Genomic DNA, 13,585 nt, shown 5'->3' on the forward strand with positions numbered 1-13,585 from the left:
GTGGGGTGGTCTCCAGGTCAGCCCTGTTCTCTGCTCTACAGTGATGCCTGGACAGGCGGCAGGCACGTCCAGCATTCAGACACCACCCATTTGGATTCTGATATCGCCCCTTGTCTTGATCTCACACTGAGCGCGCACCACACCTGGTTTAACCTGGGTGGGGCTTGGCCAGGGATCTTGTGTTGTGTCCAGTCTCTTATTGTGGTAAGAAGCTGAGGAAAACCCGTTGGACAACATTTCCCCGTGCCCTGGAGCTAGGAGTCCCTATTTCTTGAGCCCCGTTTACTCTTGATTGTGGGTTATGAGAAATGACTGGAAATCCCCTTTCCACACTTTTTCCCATCATGTTTTCAAATCATATTGTCGCCTTTTAAAAAAGATTTATTTGTTCACGCACACGAGAACTGGGGTACAGGCCAGAGGTGCCGGGGTGAGAGGACGCCCCAGGGCAGAGTAGGGAGTGGAACAGGTGCATGGACTGAAGCCCACTGCTGAGGGGGCGGCGGGGAGACAGGAGGGGTCTGCTCCGCCCTGGGGTCCCTCCCTGGCCAGGGGTCATGCCTCCGTGGCGGGTGATAGCTTTCTGGTGCTGTGCTTTACCCCTGTGTCGCCAGGGAGGACACATTTTCTCTTTTTAGAAGCAGGCATGGAGAAGACCCGGCAGGATGAGATCGCAGCCATTCTGCGGGAGAGGATCATGGTGCTGGATGGAGGGATGGGCACCATGGTCCAGAGACTCAGGCTGCGTGAGGAAGACTTCCGGGGTGAGGAATTCAAAGACCACGCCAGGCCACTGAAAGGCAACAACGACATTTTAAGTATAACGCGGCCTGATGTGATCTACCAAATCCATAAGGTAAGACGCACCCGCAGGTCTTAGGCTTTTGCCCTGTATGCTGCACCATCACGCTCCTCTGCGCTGGAGGGTCCAGAGAAGGAGAGGGGCTGTCGGGCATTGGCTGCACAGCAGCGAAGCACCAGGCTTTGCGCTGAGCGTTAGAGAAGGAGAGAGGAAGGTAGTTTGCTGCCTGGGAGCATTTAACCTCCAGTGGAGACCACAGATTCCCGCACAAAGCACTGATTTCCAATCCACCATCATCCAGACACAGAAATCTTAATTTTAGTGTGTCGGTGCCTGACGGTGTGCTTTCGTGGCTGCGAGGCCCGCAGGCGTCCGCTCCAGACCCGCTGTCGATACACACGTTGCCAGCTGCGCGTGATGACGGGCTGAGGCGCGGGTGAGCGGCCGTGGCCCTCCCTGGTGTTTGAAGACTTGTTGATACACACAGAGCTGGGGTACAGAGGCACGGGGGGAGAGGACTCCCCAGAGACAGAGTGGGAGCAGAGCAGGAAGATGGACTGAAGCCCACTGCCGAGGGAGCAGCAGGGAGAGAGGAGGGGGCTGCTGCGCCCTGGGGCCCCTCCCTGGCCGGGGGTCGAAATCAGACGCAGCGATGCTCGTGTGGTAGCACTGAGCCTCACGCCCTGCGCCGCCAGGAAGGCCCGGTAAGCTGTTCCTTTAAAACCAAACCCATAGGGAAGGATACATTCCCTTTTGTTCTTTATGCCAAATTTCTGTTTTTATGCAGGAATATCCAGTTATTAGTCTGCGTGTCTTTCCAGCTCATTTTGTTACGCCTTTATGTGTGTGTGCCTTTATGTGTGTGTGCTTTTACATCCACCCTCCACCTGTGGGCCGTGCACCCACCCTCCCACCATCTAGACCCTGCTTGACTTGCATCCGCGGGGTTTGCCCCAGTAAACCAGGGTAACCGGGAATATTCTAAGTTGAAAGTGCATTTAACAGACCTCACCTACGCAGCAACCGTACCGTAGCCTACTAGACACGCTCAGAATAACTCACTAGACTGCATTTGGGTGAAATCACCTCACATAGCCTATTTTACCATAAAACAGTGAATAACTCAGGCAGTTTTATTAAGTACTGTACTGAAAGTGAAAAGCAGAATGCTCGTATGGAGCCTAGTACCGGTTTCACCTGAGAACACAAAGGTCCGGCTTTCACACTGGTGCGGTTGAGCCATTCTATGGGCCTTAAAGATGTGTGAGACACTCTTAGGAGTGTTTGCGTCTGTCTTAAACGTACGCTGTCATACTTTGCACGAGGTATCTCCAAGTCATATATGTGGGTAAACCACAGGTTTTTTCTGGCGATCAAACAGCACGTGCTGAACTGAGCATCTACCTTAGGCAGTTATTTCCCTGTTGATGGGATAGTTAGGCAGCTTTTGACTTACTTTAAATGTACAATATTACACTCTGTAAGTTGTCCCATCTGCCATGGAGGGCTTAGGTTTACTGTTAGAAAATCAAGGGAGTTGAGAGATTCCAGAATGTTCATTGAATGAAATTAGGATGGTGTCTATTTTATGAGGAAGAAACGTTTCAACAAGAACAGGATGCACCACGGTCTCAAGGTTCTAGTGAGGACGTGGAGCTGTTCTGTAGGGACAGGAAATGTGGCCGGAGCACTGGCCAGGACTGAGGTCTGAGGGACTGAGCAGTTCCTGGGGGTCTGCTGGGGGCTGTCCTGCTCCACACGCAACAGCCAGCCTGAGTAGTTGGCCCTGAGACTCCCACCCAGGAGCCGCACTCAGCTCAGAGGACCTGACTCCATTTGCAGTCAGTGTGCAGCTTGTCTGAGCTCACTTTCTTTGCTGTTTATGTACACACAACACCTGCTGTGAAATCCTCGCACCTTTCTGCATCTCTAGGTAGCGCCAGGAGGTATTTGGTGATGGGGTGGAAGTACGGCCGCGGGGCCAGGATCCGGCCTCATGCTGGCGTGCTCTGTCGCTGCAGGACTACTTGCTGGCCGGGGCCGACATCATTGAAACAAACACGTTCAGCAGCACTGGCATTGCCCAAGCTGACTACGGCCTGGAGCACCTGGTAAGAGCTTGGTTTCCTGCTGCCGAGAGCCCCGTGTGCACCTGCCGTGTTGGGATTGGGAGAGGTCAAAGCTGCAGGGTCGGCCTCGCCTGACCATCTGTGTGTGGTCAGTCAGGGAAAAGGGTTTGAATTTCTCCTGCAATCATTCATTTTCCATCTGCCTGCTCTTGGGGGCAGGGAATAACCCCCCAAGTTGGACGAGGATGCTGTGGCTGTCAGAAAGAGCAGTGATTGCTCTGCGCAGCTTTGTGAGGCCTTTCTAAGTATGGGGCAGCAGGTTTGATTTCCTTTGATTTTAATTGTTGCAAAATTCATGTAACATAAAAGTTGCGACCTTCGTTGTCCCATCCAGTGGCATTAAGGACAGGCACTCTGTTGTGCAACCATTATCATCATCTATTCATAGAATTTTCATCTTGCAAAACTGAAACTCTGTGTCCATGAAACGCTAGCGCTGGCCCTTCCCGTGCCTCTGTCAGCTGCGTGCATCTGCCCACCCCAGGCGCCGTGCGTAAGTGGGCCGCGTGGTGCGAGCTCTCTGTGAGTGGTTCTCCACTGAGCGCGTAGCCTCACGTTCATTTGCGTTGTAGCCTGTGCCCGAATTTCCTTCCTTTTTCAGGTCGAAGCCCTGTGTGTGTGCATGTGTGTCCCATTTTCCAGGCACACACACACTTTGTTCGTGGAATTTTGACTATTTCTACCTTTTGCTAGTGAATGACCTTGGTATGAACACGGGTACAGACTGTGTGAGTGTGTACGCAGAAGCGGAATGCTGGATCAATGGTGATCCTGTCTTTCTTGAGACCCACCGCACTGTTTCCAAAGTGCCTGCACCATTTTCCATGGTCACAGCAGACTCTAGTTTTTCTCATTCTTGCCAGCACTTTTCTTCTTATGATTTTCCAGTAGTAGCCCCTTCACAGGGTGTGGGGAGGATTTGCTTTCTCTCCAGTTAACTGTGCTTCCACATCACAGCTTTTAAATGTTAATGATCCATGTAGAGGCTAAGGTTCCCGTTTCTGTGTGGGGTTTTCTAGATCTCTGTCTCTGTCTCCACGCAGCAGTCCCGATGGCCCAGGACTTACTCTCTCAAGTCTAGGTTACCCACTAGTCGGCAGTGTTCTCCAGGTATTGTCAGGCCTGACAGGTTGGCGAGTGGTGAGCCTCACAAGGGCCGTGCTCCCGTGGTCCGTGCAGACATGCACGACTCCGGAGGCGCTTGTAGAAGCGCCAGGATTCAGCCTAGGGGGTAGATTATTAAAGGAGTTATGAAAGTGAGATTTGCTCTGCTTCACACTTCAGTTTTAATTTCAGTGTTTTCCCCAGGAGAGTATGTGAGACGGTGTGGGGAGCGTTTCAAGTTGAACACTGCTGTGAGGCGTCTTTGCCAAGAGCCTATTAAGCTTAGGACACGGTGAGAGCACGTGCCTGTTGGGTTATCGAGGACACATGAAATGGTATTGCGTTTAGCTACCGTGCTATTACTTTAGGGCAGGAGTTGGCAAACTTGTTCTGTAAAGTACCCAAGAGTAAGTACTTCAGACTTCATAGGCGCCTGTCTGTCACAAGTTTCAGCTCGTCACGGCGGTGGAAAGCACAGTAGACAGTGACGTGTGACGGAGCGAGCCTGACTGTGCCTCAGTGAAAGTCTATTTACAGAAGAAGCTAGAGCTGCCCTGGGAGCTGTAGTTTGCCAGCAACTGTTTTAGCATATTCTGGTTTCTTCATGACTGGAGATAAGGATCCGAGCACCTAGGAACTTAGAGTTCAAAGGGATCTTGACACTTGTAAACATGACCGCCAAACCCCATGCTGTGAAAGGCTCAGGTCTGTAAGCGGCTTTAAACTTCAAGCAGCAACGTGTGTTTGGGCAGGCTTATGTTTTCATTTCCTAGCGAGAAAGGTCATGGTCCTTTACCGAAGCCTCAAGAGGTTAATGGTCTATAATAGTTCAGAACCAGTACCCCAGCCATTGTTTGGCGAGGGAAGCAGGGCCAGAGAGGCTGCCGAGGAGCTCTGTGGCCGGCCTGCAGGGCTTCTCTGGGCCTGCTCTCCACACCTGTGCTATTCTCTGATTCTCAGAAGATCTAACTGTCTGATTCTGTGATGACCACATGTCCAGTAGTGCTCCTTGGGGAGAATCTAGCAGAAGTTTCCAAAGCTGGGCCTCTGGCGGCCTGGGGCTGAGCCTACCGGGCCTTCTTGGCGAAGGTGTCGGAGACCTCTGCAGTCCTCGCTGAATGGTGCGGTGTTCAGGAGACCAGGGTCCCTATTTGCGTATGGGCAAGCTAACGACTGCGGTTGCGTGCAGGTCTACAGGATGAACAAGAGCGCTGCAGAAGTGGCCAGAAAAGCAGCCGAGGAGGTAACGCGCCAGACAGGTGAGGGCGCCTTTGTCCTTCTTTGACCTGCATGTCCCCGTGACACTCGGGGATGCCGCAGGTGTGCTTGCGTTCATTCCTGTCGTGGAGATCGACTGACTGAAACATTGCAGGTGCCGTATTGTGCTTACTTACAGGTTACTTCAGAGTTTTATAACCGGGCACCAGCCTCTCCTGAACTGCCCCTCTGCCTGGGCCCTGGGCTTAGGGCTTGCACGGCATTCACTCTGCTCGGGTTCTGGTCTACTTTTGTAGCCAGACTTATTGCTCCCCGGTAGACTTAGATTTCTCTCCCTTTGGAAGCACCTTGTCAGGTTATTAGGTAGTGGCCGACTGTTTTGGCTATTCAGGTATCATGCCTTTAGAGCTACTCCCATCCCTGCAATTGTCTTACTTAGGTAAAGGGATACTGTCTTTTGAGAATTTGCTACTTCACACCTCCTGTGTCCTTGACGCTCTGGGTAGGACACAAATGTGGCCTTAGGCTCTGTCTGGCTGGGACTTGGAAAGTGGCTCCCTGAAATAACTAAGCTCCTGGCTAGCTGCCAGTGAGAACACGTGAGTACCAGCTGGTCGGCTTTAAGAGAGGGAAAGGAATAGAAGAATTATATGGTGCCCTCAAGGTCTGGAAATGTGAAAGTATTGCCAGAGGAAAGAGGTAAAACAATTGTCAGGAAGACAGAAGCCAGCATACTAGTGGGACGGAAGAGTTTGCAGGAACTCTTTCTGCGAGATAAAGTTCAAGGCCGCAGCAGTGTGTAGACAGAACTGCAGGCCAGAGGCTGTCACACCAGCTAAGGTAGTGGAGATGAGGACATTCTTCTTTCACTCATTATGACTCAGCTCCGAGGATGATAAATACTGTTTGGGATCTGGGTTACCCACGAGTCGGCAGTGTTCTCCAGGTAAAACGTCCGGTCTGACCCAGGTTGGCGAGCGGTGAGCCTCACAAGGGCAGTGCTCTCGTGTGTGCAGACACACACAGCTCCGAGCGCCTAGATTCTAGCCTAGAGGGTAGATTATTGAAGAATTATTAAAGGAGTTAGTACAGTAAGGTTTGCTCTGCTTCACACTTTAGCTTCAGTGTTTGCCCCCTGAGTCTGTGAGACTGTGTGGGGAGCACTTGGGTTGAGCGCTACCGCGAGGTACCTCTGCAGAGATCTGTTAAGTTTAGGACCTTGAGCATTTTTTAAAATAGGGAGAGAGGTAATTTGTCCAAACACAGCTGGGTTGCTGGACAAAGGGAAGCAACTTGAGGCCAGTTATGTGGCCACGCAGAGTTTGTTTTTTAATGGGCTTGGTAGTGATAACACGTGCGCATCCCTCGTGGTGGCAGAGGGCAGCCCCCTGTCAGACGTGCAGTGGCAGTGAACTCTGTGACTCTCCCCTGACGTGGGGTGAAGATGATTAAAAGCCCCTTGTTTGTTCCAAGAGGGTAAGACTTTCAAGTTATGGGAAATAAGGGCAAGAACGTGTGTCTGCGATTTTTGGATTTCCCAGTTAGGGCCAGTAGACATGTTCAAAAAAGGAAGTGATGTGGAGATTTAATCCTCGTTTTTCTTTACCCGAAGGAATTAGGAGGTTTGTGGCCGGAGCTCTGGGTCCAACTAACAAGACGCTGTCCGTGTCCCCGTCCGTGGAAAGGCCGGATTTCAGGAACATCAGTGAGTGTCCGTCACACCTGGCAGCCGAGCTCGGCTGAGCGCCCTGCAGCCTGGATGTCTGCGGATCGTGTCGGTGACCGGAGCTGCTCGGGCTGTCCGGCTGACCGCCGCCCAGGATACGTCGATGCTGGGGTTGTCGCAGCGTGGGGAAACGGGCCCTCTGGGCGGGTGGAGGAGCCGCCGCCCCTTCCTGGGAAGCGCGGCCGCCGTCCAGCCTGTGTTGGTGTCAGGCATAACGGTCGGGCACAGTGGACGTGCTCGTGTTTCCTGTCGTCTTGGCACTGGGCTGCGTCTGCAGGACGGCGGGCGCTGCTGCGTCCTGGGGCGTCTTCATCTCCTGTTTTGCCCCTTCAAGGCTCCCCACAAAACTTGAACCTCGGTGTGGGGAACCCTGCATTTGAGACTGAAGTTGGCACAGGCAGCATCCCTCGCCGGAATAACTCGTGTCGCAGGGAGGGGCAGAGGCTGCGGCTTCTGGGGTGGCGAGCGCGTGTCCCTGGGGCACCCACATTGGCGTGAGAGCTGCGTAGACGCCCTCACACTGTGCTTCACGGGATGACGTGCTGCAAGATGGTGGGCGTGGAGCAGGGCTCCAGGGCCGCGCGCCTTTGCTGTCCTCCGTGGCAGGAGAGGCAGGAGAGCGAGGCGCCGTCCTGGCTCCCACCGCTATTCTAAGTTGCGTGTTGCGGCCCGCAGCGGGCCCAGACCTGCTCAGACGGCTCCGTGACTCATGTCCTGGGGTGCTTTCTGCTTGCAGCGTTCGACACGCTTGTCGAGGCCTACAAAGAGCAGGCCAGAGGCCTCCTGGACGGCGGGGTTGATGTCGTCCTTGTGGAGACCGTCTTTGATACGGCCAACGCCAAGGTGAGTCAGGGTGGGGGCTCCGGGCGGGCACTGCTGGCAAGTCTGGGAAGCCAGTGGCCACCTTTGACGGTGAAGAGAATTCTTCTGCCTGCTTTGTTCCGAAATGTCTTTAGTGAGGCCAGTACAGTGAGAACAAGTCCACAAGAGTCTCTTTGAACTAGTTACTTCTCTCAGGCTATACCAGGGCTCGTTGTCATATACCTGTCTACTGTACCTGAGTAAGTGCTCCGGTTGTGACCCACATCCGGGTGCAGAACCCACAAGGCCCTGGCAAAGAGTGGCCAGTGCGTGGTGCCCTGTGTCTGGGCACCCGGCTCGGCTCCCTGCGCAGCTACATCCTGTGAGCCGGTGGGGCAGTGGGGACAGGTGGTCCTGCTGCGTCTGTCTGTCTGGCCTGTGCCAGGGCCGGCTGCTGCCCCGCTGCCTTCCTGCTTTGCCATCACCTAGAGCTGAGGAAGAGCCGGCGGCTTCTTCTGGACTCTGCCCCATTCCCCAGAACTTTCCTGGCTGCACTGACATGTTCATTTTTCACGAGTCATTAGGATCGATTCATCTTGCTCTTTACAAAAGCGCTCTGACATGGGCGGTGAGCAGCGCTGGGGGGACCCTGCCCGCAGCAGGGTGCTCAGTAGTCACAGGTCGTGCTCTGACTTCGGAAAGTCGTGAAGGGAAATAGATACCTTTTAGAATCAAGAAATAGGACAAAGTGCAGCTGCGTACTGGAGCGCGACCTTCCCGTGGGCGGGTGGGTGGCAGGGCAGCGTGCCTCAAGGCTGGGGACGCTCGCCCTGCTGTCCGGAGGCCATGGGTGGGGGGTGGAGGCCGTGGCCTCCACTGAGCGGCTTCACTTGGACCAGGAGGAGGGTGGCGAGGTGAACTTCCAGGTGCGCAGTTTCTCATAGGTTTGGGCAGTGTGACACTGGGGTGCCGGGCCGGACACTGGGGTGCCGGGCTGTGTGGGAAGAGCGGTCTTCTCCCGGAGGGCAGTGTGTGCCCTGTCTGGGGGGCTGGTGACGGGCGCGCCCTGACAGCCTCCCGCCTGGGGACAGTCTCAGACTGAAGAGGCCCCTTTCTCCCACAGGCAGCTTTGTTCGCGCTCCAGGACCTCTTTGACGAGGAGTATGCGCCCCGGCCTCTCTTCGTAAGTGTCAGCGTGTGCGCCGTCGGGCAGGGCTGGAGTTTCTTGCTCGTAGGGGCCACAGCTTGGCTGGCGCTGTTCAGCCCCACTCCCTGTCTCCCCCACGCAGTCTCCCCCGTCCTGTGAGGAAGCGGAGTGTAGCCGTGAGCACAGATATGGGCTGTTCCCTAGACCCACATGAATTGACCCCGGAAGCCGGAGTCTCAGCAGCTGCCCGTTGCGGCCCTGGGCGGGGGCCTGGCACACAACTGTGGGAGCCGGGGCAGCCCGGGAGCACGCAGGCCACTCGCTGAGGCGGAGGTCGCCAGCCTGGCATTTGGGCCTGCGGCGCCGTGTCTCCTCCGCGGCTGGTGGCCACTGCGGTCTTTTCTCTCGCCCCAGTGACGTCCTCTCCCTGCCACCCAGCCGCGGCGCCTCAGAGCTGTGCCGCCGGCCGGAGCTCCACAGCCGCGCTGCTGTTGGGGACGGGGACAGAGCGGCAGCCGCGTCTCGTTGCGCGACTCCTCTCACCCTGACTCTCCTCTCAGGTCTCAGGGACCGTCGTGGACAGGAGTGGGCGGACGCTCTCCGGACAGACGGGAGAAGCGTTCGTCATCAGCGTGTCCCACGCGGCCCCCCTCTGGTGAGCGGTGCCCCCGCTTCGGGGTCGGTCTCCTCTGTGAGTGTGCGGTGAGCGGGGCGGCTGCGTTTCCGCTCCACCTTCCACGGGCGGCAGGTCTCGTCTCGGGCGCCAGAGAGCCCGGCCGCGGGGCGTCCTCACGCGTCCAGGCCTGCTGGGGTGCTCGGGGAAGTGTCCTGAGTGGCCCCCCCTCAGGGCGCTGAGCCATGAAGACCCCCACCGTGCTCTTGGGGAGCAGAAGCCGTCCAGCGGGCGGCCTGGGCTTCTTAAACTGCCGCTTGATCATGCTGTGGCGCCAGAACTTTTTCTTCCTTGTGAACGAGTGACTTTGAATCACATCGATTTGCATCGTAGCCTCTGAGGGAGGCGCAGGCCTGGCTCTTGGGGCGATAAGTCTTTTCTCCCTCAGGAGCTCACTGGAGTGCGGCGAGTGCCGCCTGCACGCTTGCTTTCTCGTGCGCCGCTCGGTTTTCCTGGCGCCGTTTCTGAAGGGGCTTCCCTTGCCGGGCATGCCGGTGTACACGGCCTCGAGAGCGGGACACGCCCCATAACTTGTCATGTCCATAACTTGTCATGTCCATAGATATCTCGAATAAGAGGGGATGCTTCTGACACCTGCCTGTCGTTTTCAGCATTGGGTTAAACTGCGCTCTGGGGGCTGCTGAGATGAGACCGTTCATCGAAGCAGTCGGAAAGTGCACGACAGCCTGCGTCCTCTGCTACCCCAACGCAGGTACTCCGGGCGCTCTCGGGGCAGGGGCCTGTGTGGACACGGGCAGGCGGGCTAAAGCGGCGGCAGAGAGTTCCTTTTGCAGTTTTTAGTATATAGTGGACACTCAACAGAACTTCTAAAGGAAAATATATGGCCCTGGGCCTCTGTTTCCCGCTGGGCACAAGGGAAACAGCCACTGCGGCTCAATCTGAGAGCTTCAGAATCGGACAAGACTAGTCACGATCGCAAAGCTCCCCCTTGGGGAACGGCTGCCCACCGGGACGTGGCAAGGGGTGGCTTGTGACCAGCAGAGGGAGACTTCTGTCTCCCAGAAAGAGCGATGCAGAGATAGCGTGTGTGGTCACCACTTCCCTTTATGAGTCAGGGAAACTGACACTGTGCGTAAGCAACAATTCCTGAGATAACTGTAAGAGGTTTTCAGAGTTGCCAAGTAAAATATTGATGATCTATTCTGGGCTAACCAGCCTTCCTGGTGGATATTTTTGAGCACTGATTAGTTGTTTCGTGCTAAAAATAATTTTCCAACCTCCTTTCACCAAATATGTACGTTGTAATGCACACTAAATTTTATTTCTGACAAGCAGCAAGATAACGGGCAGTCATGAGACGGGAACCACACAGTCAGGCTCAGGCCTTAGGGAAACGTGCTCAAAGGAAACTGGTGATCTTTGCTTGTTTGCTTTTGATTGCCCGTTGGGTGTGTGCTTGCTCAGAAAACTTGTAGCGCTCCAGTGCCATCACCATCCGGCTAGCGGGGGGCTTCCTTCACGGGGAGCCACAGCACGGCCGCTTTCAAACAGGAAGGGACTAGTGGGTTTGTAGTGTTTTTTTTTTTTTTAATTTTTGCCGAGGCATCTGCGTATTTACTGAATTTCATGTTAAATAATGTGTGTGTTCTTGCGTGTATCCACCATTTAATTATGAATCTAATTTAAAAAGTCAAAGCCTGCCCCGCCACATGTGCCGTGCCGGTGGCAAGGCGCCGCGTAATGGCAGAACTGCACCTGCAGGTCTCCCCAACACCTTCGGCGACTACGACGAGACCCCGCACGTGATGGCTGCGCACCTCAAGGTCAGGAGCCTCTTGGGCATGGTTGCCAAGACCCGGGCAAATGAAGTTCTGACATGTAACATTCAGAAACAGAGTGGCCCCTTAGGAGTCCTTTACCCATGGTAGATAGAAGCTCAGCGGTGCGGAGTCCAGGTGGTGTGCAGGAGCAGCTACTGGGAGCCTTCCCGTGGGCGCTGGCGGCTGCGTGGGAATTGCCACAAGCCAGACACGCCGAAACCTGACTGCCCCTGAGGCCCTCATGCACGCGGGCTCCCCCTGAGGCTGCCGGGAGCAGACCTCTGCTGGCCCCCACCACCTTTGACTCTCGGGTCCTGAGACTCTTCCGTCCATTTTAGCTTCTGGCTCACTGCCCTGCTGTCTGTCAGTGGTTCCGTCTCATGACGCCAGTGCCTGAGAGGAGGCCTGGTCAGCATGCTGGCTTCTCTGTCTCTTGGTTTTCTCTCTGGTACTGCCCCTCAGTAACTGGCCTGTGGCTGAATGCCAGACCCACGCAGTCTGATCTGTAACATCTGCCACGCATGGCCCTTGGGACCCTTGAGATGTGGCCACTGTGACTGAGGAGTCTGTGATCCATCGAGCATCTTTCTTTACATTGAAAACCGGTGCTCACTTCATCTGTTGCTTTGAGACGCGTTATTTTCAGTTCACGTTCATTCAACTCAGTGCGTGGATGAGAAGCAATTATTATTAGCCGGCAAACATCTCCACATTTTAAGTAATATAAAGACTTTCACAGTGTCAGAAGCGGGCCTTTGCCTTTAACCGTAATGTCTGGGGTACGTGACTTTGTGTCTGGAGTTGCGTATGTTTAGTTTCCCTTTTAACGTAACATTTGTCACTCAGCTTTTTTCTGCTGAGAGCTGTAGAGCGTCTCCAACGGTGAGTCTGAAACCTCTTCTCTCACTGCAGGCCTTTGCTGTGGCTGGCTTGGTCAACGTCGTGGGCGGCTGCTGCGGCACGACACCGGCTCATATCCGGTAATAACCGCGCCTGCACCCTGGGCCTTTGTGGGTGAATTGTGCCCCCGATGCTCATGCTGAAGCTCTAATTCCGAGCTCCTTTGAATGTGACTGAATTTGGACTTAGGTGAAGCAGTCGCTCAGGTGAAGTGGGGCGGGGTGGACCGACCCACCCTGGCCACTGTCCTTGTGGAAAGAGGAGGTCAAGACAGACACAGACACAGGACGGGCGGCGCGAAGCCACAGGGGCAGGGCGGCCACTCCGAGCCTGAGCATGAGCTCTTCACGGAGCAGCCTGCCTGGGCTTCCATTTCTAGCCTCGGGAGCGCTGGAGCTCAGTTTCTGCCGCTTAGCTTCCACGTGGCGGCTCTCACGGCCCTCTATGCTGAACCCCAGTGTGCAGGCGGCACCTCACGCAGCCGCCGGTGTGGTGTGCTGCGCTGCACGTGCTCTCCGCAGCCTTAGCATTTGCTGATACTCGGTCTGTTCTGATTTCCCCCCGGACTGTTGTGAAGCAAAGCCCAGATGGCGTAATGTTTCCCTGGAACACCCGATGGGTATTTGGAGGGGGGACCGACCACATTTCCCGTGGGCACATACCTGCCTCCATGGGTTCTCTCGGGGGCGGAATGACAAGGCGCTTTGAGGTCCGAAGTGCTGTCTTCAGCTCTCCTGACGTCGCCACCGTCCGCACTGCCGAGCGAGCAAGAGTATGAGGGAGGGCGTCCGCAGCAGCGGCTGAAGTGGTCTTCCGTCCCTACCTAGCGCGGCTTTCCAGAGGACTGGGATTCAGTGCACGGACGTAGGCTAGGACCCTGTCTCCTTGCTTCTCCCCTAGGTTCACTGGGGTTCTGTTTGAGCCCGTCACCTTACTCTTTTGAGTCTGTGTTCAGATGCAGAATCTGTTCCCCATACAGCACTACTTAAAATTGTTATTTTTTATAATGTTAACTCAATATCACGTAATTAAAAAAATCTTTTAATATCTGAAAGCTACCATTGTCGACTACAGCTTACCTTTGGATCCCCTTTTCATTTTATGGTTCCTTTTTAAAGAGTTGTTTGTAAAATATGTGTGTATCTCTTTTTACTGATTTTAGTTTGGCATCAAGTACTAACTTGGGGGCTAGTGAAAAGCACTTTCACACTGGTCTTGACAAATCTAGTGGCGTAGTCAGGTGTCTCTAGGTTGGTGAAAGTACTAAGGCTAAACACATGGAACCTAAGTAGCCCTTTGGCGAG

General features: G+C 54.8%; 1 protein-coding gene across 1 annotated transcript in view; it reads left to right on the top strand.

The window, feature by feature from the left end:
* The first annotated feature begins 644 nt into the window (after window positions 1-644).
* Window positions 645-13,585, top strand: part of MTR (5-methyltetrahydrofolate-homocysteine methyltransferase) — a 42,916-nt gene continuing 29,975 nt past the window's right edge. The window contains exons 1-10 of the mRNA XM_004690738.2: window positions 645-856; window positions 2,824-2,913; window positions 5,225-5,294; window positions 6,866-6,958; window positions 7,716-7,822; window positions 8,904-8,963; window positions 9,488-9,582; window positions 10,212-10,312; window positions 11,323-11,384; window positions 12,294-12,361. Coding sequence (XP_004690795.1) covers window positions 647-856; window positions 2,824-2,913; window positions 5,225-5,294; window positions 6,866-6,958; window positions 7,716-7,822; window positions 8,904-8,963; window positions 9,488-9,582; window positions 10,212-10,312; window positions 11,323-11,384; window positions 12,294-12,361 — 956 coding nt within the window. The 5' untranslated portion in view covers window positions 645-646. The remainder of the gene's footprint in view (window positions 857-2,823; window positions 2,914-5,224; window positions 5,295-6,865; window positions 6,959-7,715; window positions 7,823-8,903; window positions 8,964-9,487; window positions 9,583-10,211; window positions 10,313-11,322; window positions 11,385-12,293; window positions 12,362-13,585) is intronic.

This window comes from Condylura cristata, unplaced genomic scaffold (genome assembly GCF_000260355.1).
Source record: "Condylura cristata isolate star-nosed mole 26May11 unplaced genomic scaffold, ConCri1.0 scaffold00029, whole genome shotgun sequence".
Classification (NCBI taxonomy): domain Eukaryota; kingdom Metazoa; phylum Chordata; class Mammalia; order Eulipotyphla; family Talpidae; genus Condylura; species Condylura cristata.